The 26618-nt window shown below is 40.3% G+C and overlaps 1 protein-coding gene across 1 annotated transcript in view; it reads right to left on the reverse strand.

Moving 5' to 3' along the window:
- Window positions 1–2044: 2044 nt before the first annotated feature.
- Window positions 2045–26618, reverse strand: part of rttn (rotatin) — a 91415-nt gene continuing 66841 nt past the window's right edge. The window contains exons 34-49 of the mRNA XM_061965622.2: window positions 25510–25625; window positions 25345–25432; window positions 24947–25148; window positions 24786–24876; window positions 24544–24694; window positions 24317–24454; window positions 19695–19894; window positions 19515–19620; window positions 17434–17531; window positions 16590–16667; window positions 9304–9430; window positions 4349–4542; window positions 4009–4282; window positions 2504–2607; window positions 2282–2360; window positions 2045–2187 (exon numbers count right to left, since the gene is read on the reverse strand). Coding sequence (XP_061821606.2) covers window positions 2108–2187; window positions 2282–2360; window positions 2504–2607; window positions 4009–4282; window positions 4349–4542; window positions 9304–9430; window positions 16590–16667; window positions 17434–17531; window positions 19515–19620; window positions 19695–19894; window positions 24317–24454; window positions 24544–24694; window positions 24786–24876; window positions 24947–25148; window positions 25345–25432; window positions 25510–25625 — 2126 coding nt within the window. The 3' untranslated portion in view covers window positions 2045–2107. The remainder of the gene's footprint in view (window positions 2188–2281; window positions 2361–2503; window positions 2608–4008; window positions 4283–4348; window positions 4543–9303; window positions 9431–16589; window positions 16668–17433; window positions 17532–19514; window positions 19621–19694; window positions 19895–24316; window positions 24455–24543; window positions 24695–24785; window positions 24877–24946; window positions 25149–25344; window positions 25433–25509; window positions 25626–26618) is intronic.

Genomic DNA, 26618 nt, shown 5'->3' on the forward strand with positions numbered 1-26618 from the left:
TTTGCATGCATGCTAAACCAACTACTTTTTTTTTTCCAATTAAATTGATTGGTTTGATTGATTGTGATTCTTCCTAACAAACAAAGCAAACATGATAAGGCAAAAACTGTGCAACACAAATGAAAAAGATACGTACCAAGATAAATGGATCTTTGCTGGTTTCTCCTAAGTCAGGTGTGTCTGAAATGTTTCCACCGAGGGCAACACACATATATCAAAACTGAAACATTTTGTACTCTAAATGTGCTAAACCCCAATGCAATGTAGGTCAATTGTGTATATGTGCACAGTGTAAATGGGTGTTAACATGGTGTTTTGGTTGTATTATTTATCGAAGCATTGTGCAAACGTATGTATATAGTTTATTATTCATTGCTAATTTTTTAGTTTTTCATTGTGTTTTACTTTTGTTGCTGTATGTAAAAATGGCGCGGCTAAAGTGGCAGGTGGTTGCATCGGCTCTGTACTCTTTTATGTCCTTCTTGTGTTCTTCAATGTTTCACTCATGCACTGCAACCACATCATTTCCCCATCGTGGGATAAAAAAAAGTCTATCCAATCCTATCCATATCTGTGCTATTGCCATGACGACCACACAAACCTACCGTACCACTTTGTGTTGCGTGTGGTATGTGTGTTGTTGTTTTTTTAACTGACAAGGCCACTTAACCTTGAACCTCATTGTTCTTGAAATAGACTGAAACCAAAAATTTTTGACTATTTTTACAGTTTTCACAGTACATTTTGGTGTTTTTTTTACCTTGAGAGGACTACAGCATGAGGCAAATTTGGGTTTGCAGTTACGGGTAGTCTGGAAAGACATTGGTCGGTCACAAAAACGGTTGAATCTGACTTTGGGAGTGGCCTCAATTTGCCCTCTAAAGAGCCCCTCAAACAACATTAGCACCTATTTCATAATTTGGGACTTAAAAATTATGTCTACAGGTGAAATTCCCACCAAAATAGACAGAGTACTGATTTTTGGCTTGTTTCAGCACATTTTGGAACGCCCACTTTTAGCCTGCGGATGTCACCTACAGAAGATGTGAAGCAATGTTATATTGCATAGTATGTGTTCTGGTAATATCTTCATCCCAAATTATTTTATTGTTGTGCAGAATTGGAAGGAATTATTAAATATGTCTGCCAGATGCATTGTTCCAGGTTGTAGCAATACAACTAAAGAAGGGGTCAGCCTGCATACATTTCCATATGATGGGAACATGAGAAAGTATCGACCTCTTCAGTCAAAATGACTTGCGCAAAATGGGACAGACCAAGCGTAAAGAGTGTAATTAGCCGTGATCTTTCATTATTTTGACTTTCAAGAAAAAAGGCTTTGGTCTGAGTTTGAATGGAAAAAATGTGAAAGACTCAAGCGTTAAAATGAGATGCTGAAAATCAGGAGCAACATCGAGGCGAGAAAGACTAATTCAGGACCTGCGTCCGCTTCTAATGATGTTTTCCTCAAGATGTGTGAGGAAATGCTGAAAGAACACGAGGAAACACAGGCTGTGGTGTCTCTGGAAGAGGAGATGGAAGAGCATGGAAGTCCGAAAATGGCGATTCTGTTATACTTATTTTTTGCTCATAATGTTAACCATATCAGTAATCATACAAAACATACAATTAAGTGATCAGAACAATAGTTGTGTATGCCTTTATCCACACTGTCTATGCGGGGAAATTATTATTTATCTACACATTATTCAAAAACTAATAAATGGGAAATGACTGCTGGATTTTTGAAGGTGAAATTTCAGTCACCAAACCTCATCGTAGTTGTGGTTTTGGACAGGCTAACATTTTAAGTTCATGCAGGTGAAATTTCAAGGACCCTTTTTTACACTTACAAAACTATTTGATCTTATTTATGTAATAATATATACATTTTAATTGTAACCCTAATACTTCCTTGTAAAATATGGACACAAATATCCCCTTACAAAACAAGATGAATCTACATTAAGATTCCAAATGACTAAAAAACGACATTGCAATAAATCCTCCCTTAAATGTTGTTTCACAGTAGCTAAAAAGGTGAATTTAATTAGAAAATATTTGGCAAATGATGATACATGACGCATATAAATAAGCTAAATTACAATCATGTGTTTAGCAGGTGGGAGAGGCTTTCTAGGCACTTCAACAAGTAGGAGCCTATGGGATCCTGCTTGTTCTCAGCATCTGTGGCGTACAGATAAAATAAATGGGGAAAAAAACGCAATTAAATACACGCAATGAAATTCAGGGTCAAGTTTTATTGCAAGTGAACGCATACCTTTCATATCATTCTTGGACATACGGTGTGCTTCCTCGATCCGCAATCGAACAGATGGACACTTCAAGGAAGTCTTGGCCTTGGAGGGCCAAAAAAGAAAGGTTTTGTAAAGAGGATTATACTCAACAGAGATAAAAGACATTGGTCAATTGCATAATAAAGCTCTTTCAAGGATTTGTTTAGGCTTTTAGGGGAGAGAGGTGTGTGTGTGTGTGAGTGTACCCGTTGGTTGTCATGGAGCAACGCCCAAAGTGCAGACGCGCCCATGCAGCGCATCTCCATCTCTTTATTTTCCAGGCAGCAGTACAAGACTGTCAGAGCTTTGTCTGAAATAATTCAAAAAGGGCTAATCACATACATGTAGCAGACAGAAAATATATATAATACTGCCCATTATATCTCCTTCAGCAATGCCTTAACAGGAACTTGGAGGCACAGATGACATGTGACCTTTAGTTGCACATGAAACAAATGGTGGCCATTTTGATTTTCTTAACATTTTGTCCTTAAATACTCTTTAAACAGAGCCAACATATATTTAGAGACTTTAAATTTCAAAAACAAAAAAACGCATGAATAAAAATTAATTATCAATGCAGATATACCTAAAAACAAAATAAATATATAAAATATTCACACTAATTTGCACTAACTAAATATTAAATAAATTAAATAACTTGATTTTCCTGAGGGAACTCTCCTGAAGGAATCAATAAAGTATTATCTATCTATCTAATTAATCAAAAAATAATTGAAGGGCTGGACATGCAGTTTTAAAAATCTTGTGGAACTACAAACAGCACATTACATTCAAAGAAACAACTATTCACTCCATCAAAAAGTTTACAAAATATTAATTGAAAGGGAAGGGGCTTTTAATTTGAGGGGTAAATTCAATTTCAAAATCAGGTATATAAGCACAACACAAGGTGAACAGTTTGAATGAAGTGTAAGGAGAATGTCCAACCATAATTCAGTTTAAGAAGAGATACAAAACCATGATTTTCATTACATACAAGATTGAGGGTTTCTAACAATCTAAATATGTTTACATTATTATTGTTTTTATTGTTTGGGTATTTATTTACTTAATTGTTGGTGTACTTATACTAGTATACATATGTATGTCTGTGCCAAAAATGTGACACAAATATTAATAGCATATGAAAAAATATCAGTAAATGAATACGTTTATGAATAATAATAATAATAATAAGTAAATACGTTTCACTTCTTCCTGCCCCTTCTTCGATATGAAAAACCTAATATGTTTGCATTTGTATGTGTTTTCATGGTGAACTATTTGTTTCTGTATCTTTACTTTATTGTATTGTTATTATCATTAAAAAAATATACAGTATATATATTTTTCGAGGTAGCATGGCTCAAGTGGCAGAGTGGTTGTCTCCCAACCTGAAGGTTGCGGGTTTGATCCTCAGTCCCCCTGTGACCATGTCAAAGTATCCTTGAGCAAGATACTGAACCCGCAATGTGTCATCAGTAGGTTAATGTGGTAAAAGTGTCAAAGCGCTTTGAGTACCTTGAAGGTAGAAAAGCGCTTTATACTGTAGGTAAAATTCACTTACCATTTTTAATATTATTTTTTTGTTGTTGTTTTACATGTTGTAAATAAGCTACTACTATTAAATGTATTTATAGCCATTAGCATCACTGTATCTTAAACCAAAAATAAATGTTGGAATAAACTCCAAATGGACTCCTCGTACCATTGGCGATGATGTGAGGTTTGTTAGCGGGACAGAAGCAAAGGTTGTGCAGGGCCAGCAGAGCGTGGCGTCGATGAGGCGCCAGTTCGACCAGCACCTCCAGAGCTCCGGTGGTCCGGAGGATGCCCTGCTGGCCGTCCTCTGAAAACGACAGACTGGCCAGCAGCCTGAGCCACAGACTCATTAGGCTGCCTGGGCCACCGCCTCCAACTGCTGCCTTGGCAACGCCCACTTTAGGCAGCGGTACTGACGTGAAGGCTTGGAGGAAGTTTTTCTGGAAAAGGAAATCAACTGATTACAAATCAAACTATTTTTCAGGACTAATTTTAGAGTTGGTTGCCTTCTGCAAGACGCCACGGCAGTCACGGGACATGACCAAGTTAGCCAGCAGGGAGAAGGAGAGCTTCTGGATGGGGCTGTGGTCAGCGGCGACTCCCGAGGCCAACCTTATGACGGAGTGCATCAGGGAGCCACCAGAAGTCCCTTTCTGTCCTGGTGCGACACCTGGCCCGCTACCACACACAGAACTGCATGCTGGGACAGGGGAATAAAACAGAACCACTATGTTTAGCACCAAGTATGTTCCGATGATCAACCACCGATCAGTATCAGCCGATTTTCATGAAATACGTGATTGCCGTTGCTGATTGATGCCTTTTAATGACGATCCCATAACCTAAGTCCCTATGGCTGACATTGAATTTATTTTTATACACAGTAGTATATTATTATCAAGTATTGTCACTGGAGGACAAGGCTAAACATGTTACACACCGAGCTGAAGCCAGGAGCAGACATGCTAATAGCTAAGCAACCCGCTGAGCTAGCTTGAAACAACACCAAGAAGTAAAGTACTAGTAAAGTTTAAGAAGTGTCGATGGCACCATGTTACAGCAGAAAGTAAGCAGTTATTAACAAGTAGATTAATAAGAGTTAGAGAGATGATGATATAACAACAACTGTTGGTGTGTAAGCATTGTCACAGTCAGTACACAACATGTAAGAGGACGGTTGATCGATCCATAAACAGTGTCTATACCAAGGGCAGTATCAGTATACAGGGTCTCTGCAGGTTTATACAAGTGAAATGTAAGATTTTTTAATAATTGTTTAAGACCATAATGGATATAATTTAATACCATGTAATATCCCTATGGACAAATAAGTACAAAGACATAAAGGAAAATTAGAGGGCCAGAATGAATTGTAAGTATATGAATTCATTCACTGCTCTTTTACATTAGAAAACAAAATAGTTAAACTAACTAAATACACCAGAATACTCTATTTTGTAAATTCATTGAAAAAACTATTAACAAACATCTTCACAGCCATTGTTCAGATTTGCCATAGAACTGTTTTTTTTGCAAAATGTGCAGTGTGCATCATATCAAGTGTTTTCAAGTAACAACAACCAGAATATCAGCCATTGTAGAGGAAAGCACAACAATGTATTGTCTGTGAAAGGGACTGTTAGCATCTCTGGTAAAGCTAACTGGTTAATTTTTGCAGTGTTTTGCGGCTGTCAGAATTGAGCAAATAAAAACATTTACAGTATTACTGTATTTGCACAAAGTTGTGAAAAACAGAGTGCAGACAGATTGCCGATAAAGAAAGAAGGTGATTATAGCTTGCAAGCCTCAAACAGAATTTGGATGTGAATAATATGGATAATATTCCAATTTGCTCAGCTCATTTTGTATCTGGTATGTATGAATATATGTTTACCTGTTTTTATGACTTTTTTGAAAATGTATTAATAATAAACAAGAACTAGTTTTTATTTAAGCATGGCAAGATGACATCCGCAAATCTAACTTACGTTCCTCACCCAAACACTAAACATACAACTTTGATAGCTTTTAATCTCAGTTGCTGTTAAACTTTGAAAAAAGATTAGGCATGAGAAGCTGACCTGAAAATATTGGAATAAAAAATAGAAATATTATAAGAGAATTATATACTTTTTTTATACATAGTTTTACTGCTGTGAGTACACTACTACCACAGAGAAATCAGTGTGTACTTACTGTACTAGTAAACATGTAGTATTAATATCCTGGACTTTCAGACCAAAAGCCAAAGGATTTAAGTAAGTCATAGATAGTAGTTGTTGCTTTTGTTTAGTTGTTGTGTATCATTGTTTTGATCATACAATTGTGTGTAATAAAAGAGAATAAGGAACAAGTTTAAATATTGTGTTGATATTGATGAATTGTTAATAGCACAACAATTTACAGTTTATACATATGATCGATATCTGTATTGGTATCGGTTGATCTCTCTCATGGATGATCGGGTATAAGAATCGGCAGGATAAAAGCCTGATCAGATCATCCCTACTTAGAACAAACCATATTGACCTGAATATAGGAGACAACCCTAAATATATGACAATCCCTTTTTCAAGACCCTGTTTTTGGAATATATTCAAAATAGCCTATATTTAATTTAAAAAAGCTATTTTTGGTCCTTAATATAAAAAAAATATATGTAAAATTATATATTTATTCGCAACTCTATATCACCATAATCATAAAAATCAGCATCATAACTTCTCTCCACTAAGGCATCTCTCCAGGTCACTGGTGTGACAGGAAGAGAAGCTCAATTTCGCTTGGGAAAAATTGTTTGTTGGTTTTCTTTTTCAAAAGTGTTTGTAGGGTAAAAAATGACTTTTATTAGGCCAACTTAGCGGTTGTATTTCCTAATGGGATACGAGAAACTATGAATGCTCAGAACTTCTGTTTATTTTATTTTATTTATTTTTCCAATGTCCCTTTAAAGTACATGTGATGTGAGTGCATGTGTGTATATACAGTCGTGGTCAAAAGTTTACATACACTTGTAAAGAACATAATGTCATGGCTTTCTTGAGTTTCCAATAATTTCTACAACTCTCATTTTTTTGTGATAGAGTGACTTCGGAAGGCCATTCTAAAACCTTAATTCTAGCCTGATTTAGCCATTCCTTTACCACTTTTGACGTGTGTTTGGGGTCATTGCGCGTAAGACCCAACCTCCGGACTGATGATTTTAGGTTGTCCTGAAGAATTTGGAGGTAATCCTCCTTTTTTTATTGTCCCATTTACTCTCTGTAAAGCACCACTTCCATTGGCAGCAAAACAGGCCCAGAGCATAATACTGCCACCACCCTGCTTGACGGTAGGGATGGTGTTCCTGACAACCTAAAATCATCAGCCCGGAGGTTGGGTCTTCGGCGCAGCTGGGTGTTCCAACAGGACAATGACCCCAAACACACGTCAAAAGTGGTAAAGGAATGGCTAAATCAGGCTACAATTAAGGTTTTAGAATGGCCTACACAAAGTCCTGACTTAAACGTGTGGAAAATGCTGAAGAAACAAGTCCATGGCAAAAAACCAACACATTTAGCTGAACTGCACCAATTTTGTCAAGAGGAGTGGTCAAAAATTCAACCAGAAGCTTGCCAGAAGCTTGTGGATGGCTACAAAAAGCGCTTTATTGCAGGGAAACTTGCCAAAGGGACATGTAACCAAATATTAACTTTGCTGTATGCATACTTTTGACCCAGCAGATTTGGTCACATTTTCAGTAGACCCATAATAAATTCCTAAAAGAACCAAACTTCATGAATGTTTTTTGTGACCAACAAGTATGTGCTCCAATCACTCTATCACAAAAAAATAAGAGTTGTAGAAATTATTGGAAACTCAAGACAGCCATGACATTATGTTCTTTACAAGTGTATGTAAACTTTTGACCACGACTGTATATGTATATGTCATAGGAAATGGGTATTTCTTAACCCATTTTTGGAGAGCACCTCAATTTTGTTTATTATGTTGTACAATGAAAATTGAGCTTGTATCTATTGCCATAACAGGGCAGACTAAGGCTGCCTGGACGATGGTTACCTCTAAATCAGACTGAATCAACAGCACCTCTGCTGGCTGCAGCCAAGTCGTGCACTCCACTTTAGAGAAGCACTCTTTTCTTCCTTATTTCAGGCACCAGCAGTCTTTTACCGTTTACCTTAACGCTAGCCAAAAGCACCAGAAATCCAGAATAAAAACGATGTCGTCAGGGTGCACGGGTGTCTGCTCGCCACACCAAAACACCTCTGCATGACTGCACGCCGTCTAAACGTGTCATAAATAAAGAGCAGGTGGGAAAGTACTGCACTGAAACCAAATATTTACTTCACTTTTATGGGAGTGATAGTTAAAACATTTACATGTCAGTACATTAGTTTACAATTAAGGCCATTTGGAAAAGTAACACAAAAACACATTCTGTCATTCTTGGGAGCAGACCCACGACTTGAGTTCATTTTTGTGCAGAGAACATGTGTATGCTAATGTTAGCCTGGGGCTCTCTCAGTACCTGTCAAGGAAGATCTGCTCTACTATAGATCTGCTTCCCACTCTCAGATTCATTATTTGCACCCATGCAACATAGATGATGTTTTTTCCGGCACTGAATGGATGGATGGATGGTACATAGATTATAATCTTTTCCATTTCTGTGTTCCTTTGCATTTAAAAAAAACAACTTGTCAAAGTATGCACAGTTTAGAACAATGTGACTCAAACTAAGCCTTGGATGAAAGACTTGAGATAAAACATTCCCTTTTGTCTCTAGAGACAAAATGGTAGCCGGAGGGCGGATGGCGTAACATTAAGCCAAACTGCCGCTGCCGCAACACAACCCGCTGTTCAGTTAACCTTTAGGGAAATAGTAGCGTCTGACTTCACTCCTTTCTGCTGCCTCAGAGCTCCATCCTTACAGGGGGGTCTACTGCGCCGGCCCCCGCTGAGGAAGCAGTGCCAATCAAATAGGAACATAGACAAAAAACACAGCCAGAAAAAGGGTTTGCAAATAAAACTTCCTTCCCCTCACAGACAAAAGCGATTTCCATCTCACAAGTGCAGCCCTCGTGAACACGTCAAAGGCACCGTGAGCTATTTATCAAAGTAACATTTCCCAGTTTCCTCCCCATGAATCGTGCCTTTTCTTCTCCTCAAAAAACCTTTTTCTTACAAGCCTGTCGGCGTTCTGACTTCCAATTAAACTAGGATACTAATTACTGAAGCAGCGAGTCTCCCCCCCAAAAAATCTACTAGTGTGAAACCCGCTGTTGCACATGCAGCTGAGACAGCCTCGTCGCTCATCACACTGTCGCCATTGTGGGCCATTGTGGACTTACACGGTAATGCACAATGCCCAGTGGTCACTGCTGGACAATGGGAGCATTAGACAAGCATGGCTGGGCACAGAAGACATTCACAACAGAACTGAGACACATATAGAAACCTGCAGGGAAGTCGGCCGTGTAGACACAGAGGAGCTCCAGCGCCACCTCCATGATGGCATCGTCCAATACGAGCCAGGGCCAAAGGCTGTGAAGCACCGGCGTCAGGCGTGTATCTCTGGCCACCTCCTACACCAACACACAAAGGGTTAATACATTTATACACTGAACATTTAATCAAAATAGCTGCATTAAATCTGGCATTTATTCTCCTGTGCCTATCACTGTGTGCCACTCTAAGCGAGAAGCGTAAGTCTCGGATAATATCGTTAAACACAAGCAGTGTACCGCCTGTAATAGTAGTAGGAGTACTATGTAGCTACAATACAACAAGCTGTTTATGTACAGGCTATGTAACAGCATTTAATTATGTTGGATAAAAGAGGATTATGACTATATACGTGGATTCTCACATTACCGGAATTTCAGTTGTCGATACTGATACCTATGAATTTCCTTAAAATGTATTGGCGATAAAAATATAAAAAACTGAACTCATGTAAAATTCACTACTTTATTGAAACCTGTTTCAAACTGTCAAATATTTAAGGTCACTGTGCTTCAACATCTTTTTGTTCAGAACTTAAATTACAGTATCAGCTGCCAAGACGTAACTATATTTTCAAAAAAGACGAGCACTATATTCAAACAGTACAGTGGAACCTCGATTTACGAACCCTCTGTTTGCGAACTTTTCAATTTACAAACTTTTTGATCGAGCCAAATATGCCTGTGTGTGTGAACCATGTCTCGGTGTACAAACGTTTTATTCATTTATTCATTTTGCATCCCGCTGGCAGCCATTTTGTGCTAGCTTGTATTGAAGAGATTGAATCTTCTTCCCCTCTGTCTGCTTCTTTCTCTCCACTCGTCAGCTGCTCATTTGCCGCTCATGTAAAGTGGATTTTACTTTTTAAAATTGTTATTATTGTAGCAATATGGTTGTGATTTTTGTGGTGTCTGTTTGTGAAGGCACCAAAGGGACTTCTGTGTGTGCGTGTGTTAGCAGTACAGCGCATACAGGATAGTTTAACTTGCCGTTGTTGTTGATTGTTAATAAATAGCCCCCCTTTTTATGTTTATTTGATATACATTGCTGTATAGCACTTTATATTGTGTTCAAAGAGTACAAACTTTAACTAAAATATGGAATTTTGAGGCTGGAACCCCATTATTCTTATTTACATTATTTCTTATGATGAATTTGTTTCATTATACCCACTGTTCTATTTACGAACCGCGTCCAACAACCAATTAGGTTCGTAAATCGAGGTTTCACTGTACTGTAATTGACTTAAGTTATTAACATTGGTGTCAGGAAGTGGTGGTGACAAACCCCAAGATGCAGAGATGACAACTAACCAACTATTTTACATTATAAAAAAGAACAGCAGTGGCATGGACCCTTTAAGTACATAAAACAAACATTATTGTTATAATTCTTTAATATGCTCGTAGCATGACGTCATGTGATTTGCAATGAAATAATAATAAATAGGCTAAAACATATATTTGTAAACAAATATTTGTTTTTTTATTTGTTCAACATGTCAGACTTTTTATTACGTGATGCCTTTTTTCTTAATTTTTCCCATTATTTTTGTTTATTTAATGTCTACAATGTGCCCCCCCCAAAAAAAAAAAAGCTGTGTTAAACAATGGCCCTCAGGCCACACTTTGCTTTCCTGGTGAAATAAGTAAACCAGTGGTGTTCAAAATGTTGCCGAATGATGTAGGAGTGTCCCTCTGTTATCTTAGTAGGGGTGTATTGATACAACTTTTTCACTTCTGATACAATACAGACATTGGAGCATTGAGTGTTGGCAATACCGATTATAACCTAATAATATCGGCCTGCCGATATCGGCCGATAAATGCTTTAAAATGTAATATCGAAAATTATCGGTATCGTTTTTTTTTTTTATTGGGTTGTTGTTTTTGTTTTGTTTTATTAAATCAACATCAAAAACACAAGATACACTTACAATTAGTGCACCAACCCAAAAAAAACATTTACACTCATTCACACAAAAAGGTTGTTTCTTTCTGCTATTAATATTCTGGTTCCTAAAATATATATCAATATATATCAAAACAGTCTGCAAGGGATACAGTCCGTAAGCACACATGATTGTGCGTGCTGCTGGTCCACTAATAGTACTAACCTTTAACTGTTAATTTTACTCATTTCCATTAATTACTAGTTTCTATGTAACTGTTTTTATATTGTTTTACTTTCTTTTTTATTCAAGAAAATGTTTTTAATGTATTCATCTTATTTATTTATTTATTTTTTTTTAAAAAGGACCTTATCTTCACCATACCTGGTTGTCCAAATTAGGCATAATAATGTGTTAATTCCACGACTGTATATATCGGTATCGGTTGATATCGGTATCGGTAATTAACAGTTGGACAATATCGGAATATCGGATATCGGCAAAAAAGCCATTATCTGACATCCCTACTTACCGTATTTTCCGCACTATAAGGCGCACCTAAAAACCAAAATTTTTCTCAAAAGCTGACAGTGCGCCTAATAACCCGGTGCGCTTTATTACGATTCATTTTCATAAAGTTTCGGTCTCGCAACTTCGGTAAACAGCCGCCATCTTTTTTCCCGGTAGAACAGGAAGCGCTTCTTCTTCTACGCAAGCAACCGCCAATGAAAGCACTCGCCCCCATAGAACAGGAAGCGCTTCACCCGCCCCCATAGAACAGGAAGCGCTTCACCCGCCCCCGGAAGAAGAAGAAAAAACGCGCGGATATCACCGTACGTTTCATTTCCTGTTTACATCTGTAAAGACCACAAAATGGCTCCTACAAAACGATCCGGTTCATAAAAAGACGCAATCTCTCCATCCGCACACGGATTACTACCGTATTTCACAGCAACTGAACCGCACTGTGGAACGGGAGCACGTACGGTGAATATTCGCTCCACAGGGAATGAGAAGTCATCCTTCACTGTGGTTCTAGCTTGCCATGCTAACTTCCACCCATCCAAAAGAGACCTTTCCAGCCGGCGTCATCATAAAAGCTAACTCGAAGGGATGGATGGATGAAGAAAAGATGAGCGAGTGGTTAAGGGAAGTTTACGTGAAGAGGCCGGGTGTCTTTTTTCACACAGCTCCGAAGGCGAACACACCTTCACTAAGACGGGCAGATAGCGCCGGTCAACATACGCCAACATCTGCCAGTGGATCGTAAATGCCTGGGCAGATAGTTTCGGTCACAACTGTGGTCCGACCTTTCCGGAAGGCAGGATTCACAGAACTGCTGGACAACAGTGACACTGACTCCGGTGACTTCGACGAGACGGAACCGGCCATTTTGGATCCCGTATTTGCCCAACTTTTCAATTCGGACACCGAAGACGAAGAATTCGAAGGATTTACGAATGAAGAATAACTTCAGAAGGTGAGCGCTATGTTTATTTTGTGTGTTGTGACATTAACGTTCGAGCAACATTATGTTGCTATTGTTCTACACCATTTTGAATTTTACTATGTTTGTGATTGCACATTTGCGTACATTTTGGGACAGAGTTGTTAGAACGCTGGTTTTCAATATATTATTAAAGTTTGACTGAACTATCTGACTGTTTTTTTGACATTCACTTTAGCGCAGCGTTTTTTTGACATTCACTTTAGCGCAGCGTAGGCGCGGCTTTTAGTCCGGGGCGGCTTATTGGTGGACAAAATTATGAAATATGTAATTCATAGAAGGTGCGGCTAATAATCCGGTGCGCCTTATAGTGCGGAAAATACGGTATTTATATTGCCAAATGTCTTGTTTAGACTGCAGTACTGTTCAATCAAAGACACTTTTTTCATACGTCTAGTTGTGGTCGTCAGTAGCTGCTATCTCCTAGTAGCCTTTAGCCTCCAATTGTCAGGCTTGTCACTGACAGTTTGGTTATGTTTTGGTTTTTCCTCTGTGTTTTATTTCCTATTTTTGTTCAGCTTCCTACTTGTCTCCCTGAGCGCTGTTTCCCCTCAGCTGCGGCTGATTGGCAACTGGCCACACCTGGTGTGGCTGCTATTTATACTTGCCTCACCCTCCAGTCAGTGCTGGAGTATTGTAAGCTGTTTGCTGTATGCTGTGGACTGCCTGCTGTCTCCAGTTCTCCCTGGTTCCTCTTCTTTTGTTAGCTGTTTCTTGTATGCTGTGAGCTATTCCCTGGTTCCTGATTCCTGTTCCTGTTTCCTGGTTCCTGGTTTGTGTTTTACCTGCATTTTTTGCACATTATAACCATGTTTTTCTGCACCAAGCCTGTCATCTCTGCATCTTGGGGTTTGTCACCACCACTTCCTGACAGAATACTCCAGCCAAATACGAACCCCGCGGTGATTTCTATGGCGGAGAGGCTTGACAGGATGCTGGCACTAATGGCCGAATGGAGGAGATGCCTTCTTTCAATCTCCCTCCCACCCATCCCTGTCATCTGTGGGCCTCTTTGGGGACGTTTTGGATCCGTCCCTTGAGGGGCGAGGGGGCTATGAGTAGCTCTGTAGCTGGCGAGGCACAGCTACTTCTAACTCCAGTGGATCTGCTGCAGTCGCCGCCATCCACCCCGGTGGGACTACAGATGCCGCCATTCACCCCGGGGGGCCTGTGGACGCCATCAAACCTGGTGAGCCCTCCCACGCCGGCAGACGAGCCGCCTGCTCCTCTGACTCCGCCCACGCCGGCAGACGAGCCGCCTGCTCCTCTGACTCCGCCCAAGCCGGCAGACGAGCCGCCTGCTCCTCTGACTCCGCCCACGCCGACGACGTCGTCTTCCTCGTCGCTGGCTCCGCCCACGCCGACGACATTGTCTTCCTCGTCGCGGGCTCCGCCCACGGCATCGACATCGTCTTCCTTGTCTCCGGCTTCGCCCATGGCGTCGACATCGTCTTCCTCGTCTCCAGCGGGCCGTCCCACGGCTTTGCTAGAGTCTCCAGCATCGTCGCCTCCGCGACCTCCAGCTGGCCTGACGCACGGTCGGCCATCAGGCGCCGGCATGCAGCCCTCTCGTCAGCCACGGATGTGGCCATTACATGGGCGACCGCCTCGCCAATTTCGGCGGTATTCAACTCGCCGTCGCCACCTGACTCTTCCCCGCTGGTTGCGGGGACACTTGGCCTGGCGGCCCACCGCCTTGTCCGCCCTCCCGTGACTTTGGACTTTTGGGTTTTTTGTTTATCGAGAACTTCTGGTATCTGTTATCAGAAGGAGGGCTACTGTCAGGCTTGTCACTGACAGTTTGGTTATGTTTTGGTTTTTTCTCTGTGTGTTTTTATTTCTTGTCAGCACTCTTATTTTTGTCCAGTTTCCTGCTTGTCTCCCTGAGCGCTGTTTCCCCTCAGCTGTGGCTGATTGGCATCTGGCCACACCTGGTGTCAATCAGCCGGCTGCTATTTGTACTTGCCTCGCCCTCCAGTCAGTGCTGGAGTATTGTAAGCTGTTTGCTATATGCTGTGGACTGCTTGCTGTCTCCAGTTCTCCCTGGTTCCTCTTCTCTTGTTAGCTGTTTCTTGTATGCTGTGAGCTATTCCCTGGTTCCTGATTGTGTTTTACCTGCATTTTATGGACATTAAAACCATGTTTTCCTGCACCACGCCTGTCATCTCTGCATCTTGGGGTTTGTCACCACCACTTCCTGACACCAATGTTAATAACTTAAGTCAATTACAAGAAATGACCAGCCTTGTGTGCTTATTGGAGGACATTTAGCTATTAACTGACCTCCAAAGACATGCACCTGGGGATAGGTTGATTGGCAACACTAAATTGGCCCTGTGAATGTGAGTGTGAATGTTGTCTGTGTTGGCCCTGTGATGAGGTGGCGACTTGTCCAGGGTGTACTCCGCCTTCCGCCCGAAAACAGCTGAGATAGGCTCCAGCCCCCTGCCCCCGAACGGGACAAGCGGTAGAAAATGGATGGATGGATGGACTGTCCATGTTGTATCGGAGCTTCTATCAGAAGTTTTAGATGCAAGCCGATATCATTGAATACTTGTGTTTTTGCTGTTATCGGACCAATACCCGATATCAATATCAGATCGAGACTACTCTATTGCTTAGTACTTATTGAAGTGATAAAAAGTTGGGTTACTTGCTTCTGGAGGTTTTTTGCACGCTGTGGTACACACTCTCTGGGCTTGTAGTGGCGGATCTCGGTTCTGACTTGCGTGGCGAATACTTAAGTGACCGCTTGTGTTTGATTCCTTCACTTTTAATGTGTACCACTACTAGCTAAATATAACAACAAAGTTGCTGAAGTGAAGTGAAGTGAAGTGAATTATATTGATATAGCGCTTTTCTCAAGTGACTCAAAGCGCTTTACATTGTGAAACCCATATCTAAGTTTTTTTTTTTTTTTTAAACCAGTGTGGGTGGCACTAGGAGCAAGTGGGTAAAGTGTCTTGCCTAAGGACACAACGGCAGTGACTAGGATGGTGGAAGCGGGGATCGAACCTGCAACCCTGAAGTTGCTGGCAAGGCCGCTCTACCAACCAAGCTATACCGCCCCAACAAGTGCATTACAAAGCATTTCTGCTAGGTCTTATTTTCTGGCAAACCAGGTGCATATGAGCTGTGTTGTGAAGCGGAGTTAGGCCACTCCTACAGTTCGCTACAATACAGTTCGATCATGATTTATTTACAAGTGAGGGTAAACCGGAAGTGCCAAATCCACATTCTCGACAGTAAATAGATGGGAAACATTGGTGTTCTTCTTCGGCACTGACTTACTGCTCATGAGCCAATTATTGACGCGGCTTACCAAGGAAAGTGTTGCATAGTATTCGGTACTGACAAAAGCAGGTATCCATTTATTCTGTGCTACTATGAACAAAAGTGCCTGGACAACTCCAGTGCATAAAGCAAGGTCCATAAAGGCATGCTTGGATGAGCTTGGTGAGGAAGAAGATGACAAGGCCACGAAACACTATCAAGCATCCCAAAGGGTCTTCCCAGAAAAGTGAAAGATATTTTAAACTGTAAACGCCATATTTTAGGCCATTTTTGCCAAGGTCCAAATATTTGTGCCTCCACAGATCAGAGCTCTCTCAAAAGGAGGACATCTAAGGCTATAGAAACACAATTTAGTCCAAAGGAACCACAACTTATTAAACGGTCACTTGGAAGAGTAAAGCCAGCTAATACAAATACTTCATAAAGAATGCTATTAACATAGTTGCAGGGTGGTTTAGCCTTATTTACAAGCACTCCAGCGTATCGGTACTCAGGGGACTCATTTGACACCAATTAGCAGCTGGGAATTAAAAGGCAAGAGGCTCACTTTGCATTCGCGATTGTGGTACAAAGCACTTCGCAGGATCTCCACCGTCAGCTTCAGCTCCTGTAAAGGGCCTTCTTCCTGATGATGTGGGAAAAACAACACAAAGTTAAATGAAGCTCTCACACAGACACACAATATTTGCTCATTAAATGAAGCAAGTCATAAAGAAAAGCTGACAATTAATTATCATATCCTCCAAAATAAATGACGGTACCTTTACCATAAAAAGGGATGTCTTATATTTGAGGCCTGGAGATGTATATGAATGCAAACCAACAGGTGGCATCAAATGACATCTCCACTAATAAGTTAGAGCTTTTCTTCCCGTCACTCACACACAGCCCACTCGGAAAAAAAGACTCAAAACGTTAGCAGGCAAGTCAACAAACAAGTTGTGGTGCTAATTTAATGATTAATTAGTGATCAATGAGGGAGACTCATCAAACAACTGCTAAGCAGTTTTTAAACATGAAATCATTATTATAAATTACCAGTACTATACTAAAAAAGAATAATCATTTTGTCTTGATTGAAAACGGTCTTGAAAAAGGGGGTTTGTCTTTAATATTCATCACAATACGAACATATAATGACAAAAAAGCGCATTATTCTTGTTATTAGTATTATGAATCTATTCAAAAATCATTAAAAGCGTAAAATGTTCTAATATGATTAATCCAGTGCATTCATTTATTTAATTAAGTCAAACCTGGGGTGTTGAACTAAATATTTTATTAGTTCAAAACACTTGCAACGAATGCACAACCACAGTCGGAATAGCTTTCCATAAATATAGTCACTGCATCCAATAAAAATGGAGCTCAAAATTCAGAATTAATCTAACCTTTTTGCGGTGGGAAGGCTTGCCAGGTCGGACTGACTCCAGGTGCAGCTGATTGTGAATCTGCTTCATTTGCTCCACGCAACTGTCAATTAGACCTGCTGGAGCGCACACACGCACAAAAAGCCACAGTGTACAAAACCCAAAACCAGTGAAGTTGGCACGTTGTGTAAATCGTAAATAAAAACAAAATACAAGGATTTGCAAATCTGTTTCAACTTGTATTCAATTGAATATACTGCAAAGACAGGATACTTAACGTTTGAACTCCATCCATCCATTTTCTACCGCTTGTCCCTTTTGGGGTTGCGGGGGGTGCTGGAGCCTATCTCAGCTGCATTCGGGCAGAAGGCGGGGTACACCCTGGACAAGTCGCCACCTCATCACAGGGTCAACACAGATAGACAGACAACATTCACACTCACATTCACACACTTGGCCACTTTAGTGTTGCCAATCAACCTATCCCCAGGTGCATGTTTTTGGAGGTGGGAGGAAGCCGGAGGACCCGGAGGAAACCCACGCAGTCACGGTGAGAACATGCAAACTCAGGACTATTCAGGACCTTCGTATTGTGAGGCCCCTGTTCCACCGTGCTGCCCTAACGTTCGAACTGGAAAACTTAATTTTTGCAACTATTAGCTCATTTGGAATTTGATGCCTGCAACATGTTTCAAAAAAGCTGGCACAAGTGGCAAAAAAAGACTAAGAACATTTGAAGAATGCTCATCAAACACTTATTTGGAACATCCCACAGGTGAACAGCCTAATTGGGAACAGGTTGGTGCCATGATTGGTTATAAAAGTAGCTTCCATGAAATGCTCAGTCATTCACAAACAAAGATGTGAACAAATGCGTGAGCAAACTGTTGAACAGTTTAAGAACAACATTTCTCTACGAGGTATTGCAAAAAATTTTGGGATTTATAATAATATAATATCATCAAAAGGTTCAGAGAATTCGGAGAAATCACTCTACGTAAGTGATGATATTACAGACCTTCGATCCCTCAGGCGGTACTGCATCAAAAAGTGACATCAGTGTGTAAAGGATATCACCACATGGGCTCAGGAACACTTGAGAAAACCACTATCAGTAACTACAATTTTTCGCTACATCTGTAAGTCCAAGTTAAAACTCTACTATGCAAAGCAAAAGCCATTTATCAACAACACCCAGAAATGCCGCCGGCTTCGCTGGGCCCGAGCTCATCTAAGATGGATTGATGCAAAGTGGAAAAGTGTGCTGTGGCCTGACGAGTCCACATTACAATTTGTTTTTGGAACTGTGGACGTTGTGTCCTCCGGAACAAAGAGGAAAATAACCATCCGGATTGTTCTAGGCACAAAGTTCAAAAGCCAGCAAATGTGATGGTATGGGTGTCTATTAGTGTCCAAGGCATGGGTAACTTACACATCTGTGAAGGCACCATTAATGCTGAAAGTTACATACAGGTGTTGGAGGAACATATATTGCCATCCAAGCAACGTTATCATGGATGCCCCTGCTTATTTCAGCAAGACAATGCCAAGCCACATTCTGCACGTGTTCCAGCAGCGTGGCTTCATAGTAAAAGAGTGCGGGTACTAGATTGGCCTGCCTGTAGTCCAGACCTGTACCCCATTGAAAATGTGTGGCGCAATATGAAGCCTAAAATACCACACTGGAGACCCCGGACTGTTGAACAACTTAAGCTGTACATCAAGCAAGAATGGGAAAGAATTCCACCTGAAAAGCTTCAAAAATAGGTCTCCTCAGTTCCCAAACGTTTACTGAGTGTTGTTAAAAGGAAAGACGATGTAACAGTGGTAAAAATGCCTCTGTGCCAACTTTTTTGCAATGTGTTTCTGCCATTAAATTCTAAGTTAATGATTACTTGCAAAAAAACAATACGTTTCTCAGTTTGAACATTAAATATCTTGTCTTTGCAGTATATTCAATTTAATATAGGTCGAAAAGGATTTGCAAATCATTGTATTCTGTTTTTATTTACGATTTACACAACGTGCCAACTTCACTGGTTTTTGGTTTTGTAACTTATCAAATTATATATGTAAACACAGTACAGGTGAAGACCCAATACCTTTAGCAGCATGGTTCTGTGCTGCAGCGCTGCTAGCTAGTAGAGTCATAAGTGCGATGGCTGTCAACTTTTTAAGTGGATCCTGAAGATTTCGCCTTTCAAAACTCTAACATTAAAAATAGAACATAATTAAGATGAGAGGTGTCCTTTTGGAAGTATTATCAAAATAAAATACATTACCTGCATCAGCATTTCACAAAGCTGGCTGGCAGACGGACCACTCAGCACGTCAGCTAAAACAGCACAGCCCGAGTTTAACTTTGTGACCTGTTGTTCTCGCATTTTTGTCTCCTCTGCGAAAATGGTGGATAGAAAGTGCAAAGCCACTTTGTGCAGGAGAGGATCCACAAACTTTTCATGCACACACAACACAATAGTTCCTGCACACAAGAGCACAATAAATATGCTTTTTAATAAATGACACAGTAGACAAATAATAAATCCAGTGGTGAAATACTTCCATCCAATATTTATTCATTACTGAGGTTTTGTGTTCTGATGGATCACTTCAGCGTGTATGGCGACAAGAAAATACTAGGAACAAATGTTTCCATGAATACACAAAAAAGGTTTATTGTTTTTAATGGCTTCATTAGACGTCACTGCTGAGCTATCAATCATGAGAGCGGGGGTGTTTTTAAAGACATAAAATTACAATCGGCACAGTTGTGAGGCGTGGGAGAAAATACTGGGATCTATGTCAGGGCCGTGTCTATACCCCAAGCCTTTTGTTGGCGGTGTGGGCTGTACTCAGGCATACAGGCAGACTAGGTTTTATATACTGTATATACGTAAATCAAAACACTCAAAATACGAGGCTTCCATTAAAAATACCGTATTTTTCGGACTATAAGTCACAGTTTTTTTCATAGTTTATGAAAGTTGCATAATGTTTTTTTCCTTCTTTATCATGCATTTTCGGCAGGTGCGACTTATACTCCGGTGCGACTTATACTCCGAAAAATACGGTAATTGAAATCAATTTAATCCATGCTTGGCCTCACCCAGAACACCACAATTTTAACATGAAACAATCTTTTTTAAATTAAAAACTACCTTTTTGGATAAGAAATAGACTACGACAGTAGTCCTTTATGACAAACAACTTCAGCAGGTCCCTGAAAATATAATAATGTAAAGAATTTGCCTCTTCCAGCAGACTGAAGAGGAATTCAAAAACCTTTTTAGTGGTTTCTAATTGGCGTCTTCCTGTCTCATTAGATCCAACATCTGCAAGAGTGCCGGCTGGTCAATAAGGCTTCGAAAGGCAAGTAATCACGTTGAAAGAGTGGATATTTCTAGTTATGCTATCTTCCACAATCCAGGGAGGGTTACTATCAATCTAGGTTGTGTGTGTGTTTTAGTTGTCTCTCTTTTTCCAAACAGGGTGCAAGAGGTGCAAGGCTCTGTGCAACGCTCTCAGCGCCTGAGTGTGTTCGTTTAATAGCTGAACTAAATGAAGGGAGTGAATCCTCTTGTCAGTCATCCACAATCTTAGTCACGGTAAGTGAAGGCGGGACTGCTAGCTTTCGACAGCGACAGAGTCTCGCTCGTCGCGGCTCGCTCATGAGAAGAATTAGGAGGAACAAATATGATTGCAAAGCCAGTATAACACATTTGTTAAAAAGAAATTGCCCAAAAACACCCAACCCAGTTTTTCCAACTAAGGAAAAAAACTGCACTTCAAGATGTTCAATATTTATTTAAAGGGGAGCTATAAAGACACATCTTCAAGCCACTTGTTGGCTGCCTCTGGAAACAAGTCACTTTGAAAGGCAAAGTTGTTAAGATACAAATCAACCCCCTTCTCACCCCACCCCCTCACGCCAACTGAACTTTTGTCCCGCCCCGGCGGCCATATGTGTAGTTTGAGAGAGAAACTTCCCGCAAGGTACTGAATAATATCTTATTCTAAGTATATTCAACCTTTGAGCTTCAACATAAATGGCAACAGCGACGGATTTTAGCATACAATAATATATGTACGAGCCACGGTCAGACCCGGAGCAAAAAGGAACCTAAGAAGAAACGTCAGAAAAAGGCTTGAAATGAGCGTCTCAATGGTTCGTATTATGTCTATCACCTCATTAATCTTATCCTTAAAAGTAGTTTTTAGGAAAATCTTCTTTATATTACCGCAGGTTGATGAAGCTGTTGTTCTACATTAGAAGGCTAATTGACAAGCTACACAACAAATGGAGCTTAAATTGCTAATGTATTATTCACATATTGGCAATCTCCTTTAATTACTTACCGTTTCATTGTCTCTTCCATTTAAGTATGCGACAAAAAATTTCAAATGCAAAATATATTAAAAAAATGACACCATTGCAAAGAGCTAGTAAAAAGATTTTCAATGGTATTTGAACCATTTTTGAAGTCCAAAAATGTATTGGTTTTTTGTCCTGGATTATCCATTATGACAATAAAGAAATGTGTGACTTGCATTTTGCAAAGCGAACTTCAAAACAACATAGCTTTCTTCTTATTTGTCATAAATGCATTATAAATGATAATAATAACTAAAAAAATGTATTACTTAAGTAACCTAAAGAAAATCACATAATTGAAAAACAATAATATTGAACTGTTTATTTTTTTAATTATTTAATTAAGTTGAGTATAAATGTTACAATTCCTACAAAAATAGGTCTTAATGTCCATATTTCCTGGAATTTTCAAATGTGGATTCAACAGTGGGTACCTTTATGAAAAGGCAATCTGAAAACAATCTATTTACGTGGCTCGGTTGGTAGAACGGCCGTGCCAGCAACCTGAGGGTTCCTAGTTTCGATTCCCAGCTTTTGCCATCTTAGTCACGTCTGTTGTGTCCTTGAGCAAGACACTTTACCCTTGCTCCTGATGGGTCGTGGTTAGGGCCTTCGCATCTCCTGTCATCAGTGTGTGAGTGTGTGAATGTGGAAATAGTGTCAAATCACTTTGAGTACCTTGAAGGGAAAAGCGCCATAGAAGTATAACCCATTTACCATTTACCAAAGCTGCGCATTATACAATGATACAATCTGACCATAGTGGAGTTTTTTTCTGAATGAAATGTTACACAAATGACGGCAGCGAGCATCATGGCTGCCGCCTGGAAAAGACATTCAAAAACTATAATGGAATTTACAGACTGACTTCATATTTTAGAATTTTAAAAGCAGACATATATACAAACGCTGGTATATATAAGTAAAGTGATACTAACTTAAATTCGTATATATTTCTTCATGTGGATTTTTTCGTCGTCTTCATACAGACCCGAAATTTTCCATGTGGAGGCCCTTCCGAAAAATGTGAATTACGTCATCAACCTATGTGCTCGTCAATTGGTGCAAAAGTAACCCTTCCCAGAGAAAACGACGCACATCGCAAATCACTTTAAACTGGGCGGTCATAAGCCGCCGCAGCCATAGAGATAAGTAGGTCAGCGGGTGATTGTCATGTACCGGTACCTAATCCATTGCCATAAAGAGTAAACACTGACTCTGCTATTAAAAGTAGCTTTTGGAAAAATACCTATTTATATTGCCGCAAGTTTGTGAAGCAGGAATCTTTGAAGTGGTTGGCACACACAAAGAGATACTTCTTCCCCGTTGAAGGCACATTGCGTGAAACAAAAAAGTTAGCCTGGCAGTTTTTAAGTTCTTCAGAAGAGATTGTAGATGTGTGTAGTGACCTGTGTTGGCTAATACAACCAATAACAGAGAATTTTCGTTCTTTGGATTGTACTTTGGGAATGTTGTCATGCGGACTACAAACGCTCGCACATAAAGTAGAAATTGCAGATTCACACAAAGATCTTCGGGTAAATTTCTACCATATATTTATTTTTTATTTTTTTTAAATGTCTTGTCTCGCCACTCAGACAAATCATATTGTTGATGTAAATGCCCATATCTGCTGTACAGATTTAATTTACGAAAGAGAAGCGTATGATACGTCTCTTGTTGCCTTATTTGCATTTGACTATATTAAATGGATTTATTTAATGTTTTTGGCGCAGCCGGACCAGAGCAGAAGGGGTAAGAAAGATGAAAAAAGAAGATCGTACTTTGGGCCGTAGACAGATGCACCCAGCAGAGGACAAGGCACGGGAGAAACAGGAGACAACCAACCACCAAGCCAGCGAGAGGCCATACTTCATGCGGACGTCACAAGTCAGACAATATTACAACCGGCTTGTTTGGAGGAAGTGTGATGGAGGCCAAGATAATTTTATAAACATCTCCTCAATGCCTCAATGGTTTGAATTTAACTTTTCGGGGCTTATGCACAATACACAAAAGCAGGTAAGAAAAGTTGGTTTGCAGTATAGGTGCCCTTTAAGTGCAATTTTTTCGAGAAGAGATTAAAAGTCCACTTTAGTTTTATTGTTTGTTTACTTATTTAAAATAATCACAAGTTATTGACCTTTCAATTACAATGGTAAAAAACACTAACAAAAATAAAAGGTTAATGCATTCGAAAGGGTTACTTGCATTAATATTATTATACCGTATATTATGATTACATTAGTGTTTAATTTGTTCTTAAAATAATGTTGACAATATTATTGTTTATCAACAAAATTTGGTAGGACAATACATCGTCCAGAAAATGTGTTATTGGATACAGGTACCACTATTTCTCTATTTTTTGTGGGCTTTTCCTTTCCTTTGAAACCCAGAGAAAAGCTGATGGGTTTTTTTCTCAAATACAATTTAAAATTACTTGGTAGATTTGAGGTGTTCAATGGACAGTGACAATATGGCCGATAACATGTGATTGCTACTTCTGCAGATGACCATATAAAACAGTACCTGCGAACATCCGCCAGTGTCTCCCCAGCGCAGCAGAGACAGATGGGTAAGATGCAGAACTGTCCCTCCTCACCAGAGTAGCCACGAGCGTAAACACGTGCCCCCAGCTTGCGAAGATAGTGTCGCGTATACCTGCATCTGCAAAGAGAACGCATATGATCACCAACTAGAAGGACTAACAACCAGTGGATATAATTTAGAAATACAACAAATTATAAGGCTCACACCTAATCCTGTTGTGTCCAGTGCGAGAGCTGACACAAGGGTGGTCAATAATTGTTTCAGGAAGTCCATTTGGCCAATCAGCTCTGGGCTCAGTGAAACACATGACTGCAGCAGCATGGAGAAGCTGGACTGGAACTTAAGAAGTGAGACAAGCTGGGAAAACACAGGAGGGTAAAATAGCTTAACACCACATGCACAAGATTAGAAAGAAAATACCATAATCTGCACACTGCTGCTGTGTCACCTGACTCTTTATGTCCTCTCTCTCTCCAGGAAGGATGTTGGGTACCCTTAGTTCACTGAGACATTTCTCAATGGGCCCAATTGCCACCAAGCTGGAAGCAGAAAAATTATTTTTAACCATAATGATTCAGGAGGAATCAATCATATAGTTTCCTACTGTACCTCGCCAGTGCTTGCAGTAGCTGGTTCTGTCGAATGGCTGTCAGGGTAAAATCTGGCAGAATGGCAAGCAAGTTCATCAGCAGGCCGCAGTGGGCCACCAGGAGATCAGGGGTGACCATGGCTACGGGCTGCGTGGTCGAAGGCTGGCCTTGTTTGGAAACTAGCGTTGCAACGGAGTCGCTGGTGTCCGTGTTGCTCTGGCCTAAGAGACGTTAATGCAGAGCTCAATACATTTTGTGACAATCTTGCCATTTTGGTGTCAGACGTGGGATGGCAAGGCAACTATGGGTACCACAGGCATATAATAACAAGCTACAACTTGCAATTCAAACAACCTTCTACCAAAAAAATATTTCAAGTCTTAGTCAATAGTTGCCATTTTGTGCACTGAGTAGTACCTTGCGCCATTAGCCTGTTAGCAGGAGCATCGCCTGTAAAGCTCATAGGGGATGCAGCCCTGGACGTCTGAGACCCCGAACCTCTTATCTGTCACAAACACCATGGATTTTAGCTCAAAATGTTTTTATTTGCAGGAAAATGTCAATGTGAAAGCCTAAGCTAACCAAGGTGCTTGACGTGGACAAGGAGCTGGACGGTCTGCTGGAGTTGGCAGTCAGCGGTGCTGCTGCTGCTGCTGCTGTTGTGGCGCTTCTCCAAAAGTGCAGGGAATTCTCTGAAACTGAACGAGCAAAAAGAGAACATTTGTCACTTTACAGCTTTTAAAAGTGACATATTTAACACACAGTATGAAGTGAATATGCCACTCATGTTGAAGCAAGAACCTTTTCAAAGTGCATAACTATGGAACAGAAACATTGCTTTTAGAGAAGTCAGTGTACAGCATGTAACATAGTAAAGATTTACTGCTTTTTTTATTACAGTATATCAAGGGACAATACTCTACAAATTAAACTTCAATACGCTTTAGAGTGGTCAGTGTACAGGTTGAGCTACTGTACAGTATGTCCACTGAAAGACCCATTATACAGCCACTGAACCCTATAAACAGCTGGCAACACCACGCAAGTAGTAGTCTGGAGCTGCATGAGTGCTGCCAGCAATAGTGAACTATGGTTAATTGAAGGTGAAATTAATTACAGTGGAACCTCGATTTACAAACTTAATTCCATCCATCCATTTTCTACCGCTTATTCCCTTTCGGGGTCGCGGGGGGTGCTGGAGCCTATCTCAGCTACAATCGGGCGGAAGGCGGGGTACGCCCTGGACAAGACAGACAACATTCACACTCACATTCACACACTAGGGCCAATTTAGTGTTGCCTAATTGGTTCTTCAATAAACACAGTGAAAAGAAAAGTTCATATCTTGAAGCAAATTTCTCCATAAGAAACAATGTAAACATGAATAATGAGTTCTAGCCATGACAAAAGTCCATATTAGTAAAACTTTATACACTTTGAACACAATATACCACGGCTGGCTGAACTGTCCTCACTCGTAGCTGCCCTGCCGACATGCACGCACACTCTCACTTGCCTTGTGGATAAAATCTACTTTTTTAATCTTCTTGGCATGCAGCGGTAGAGAGGGGGGAGGCAGTGTCAGCAACGCTATGGATACTTCATGAATGTTTCAAACCACACATCTATTATCCATTGATTTCTTTAGATTTATATTGAGCTAGCACAACTAGAAAAATGCTGTAAAAAGG

The sequence above is a fragment of the Nerophis lumbriciformis genome, linkage group LG07 (genome assembly GCF_033978685.3).
Source record: "Nerophis lumbriciformis linkage group LG07, RoL_Nlum_v2.1, whole genome shotgun sequence".
Lineage (NCBI taxonomy): Eukaryota > Metazoa > Chordata > Actinopteri > Syngnathiformes > Syngnathidae > Nerophis > Nerophis lumbriciformis.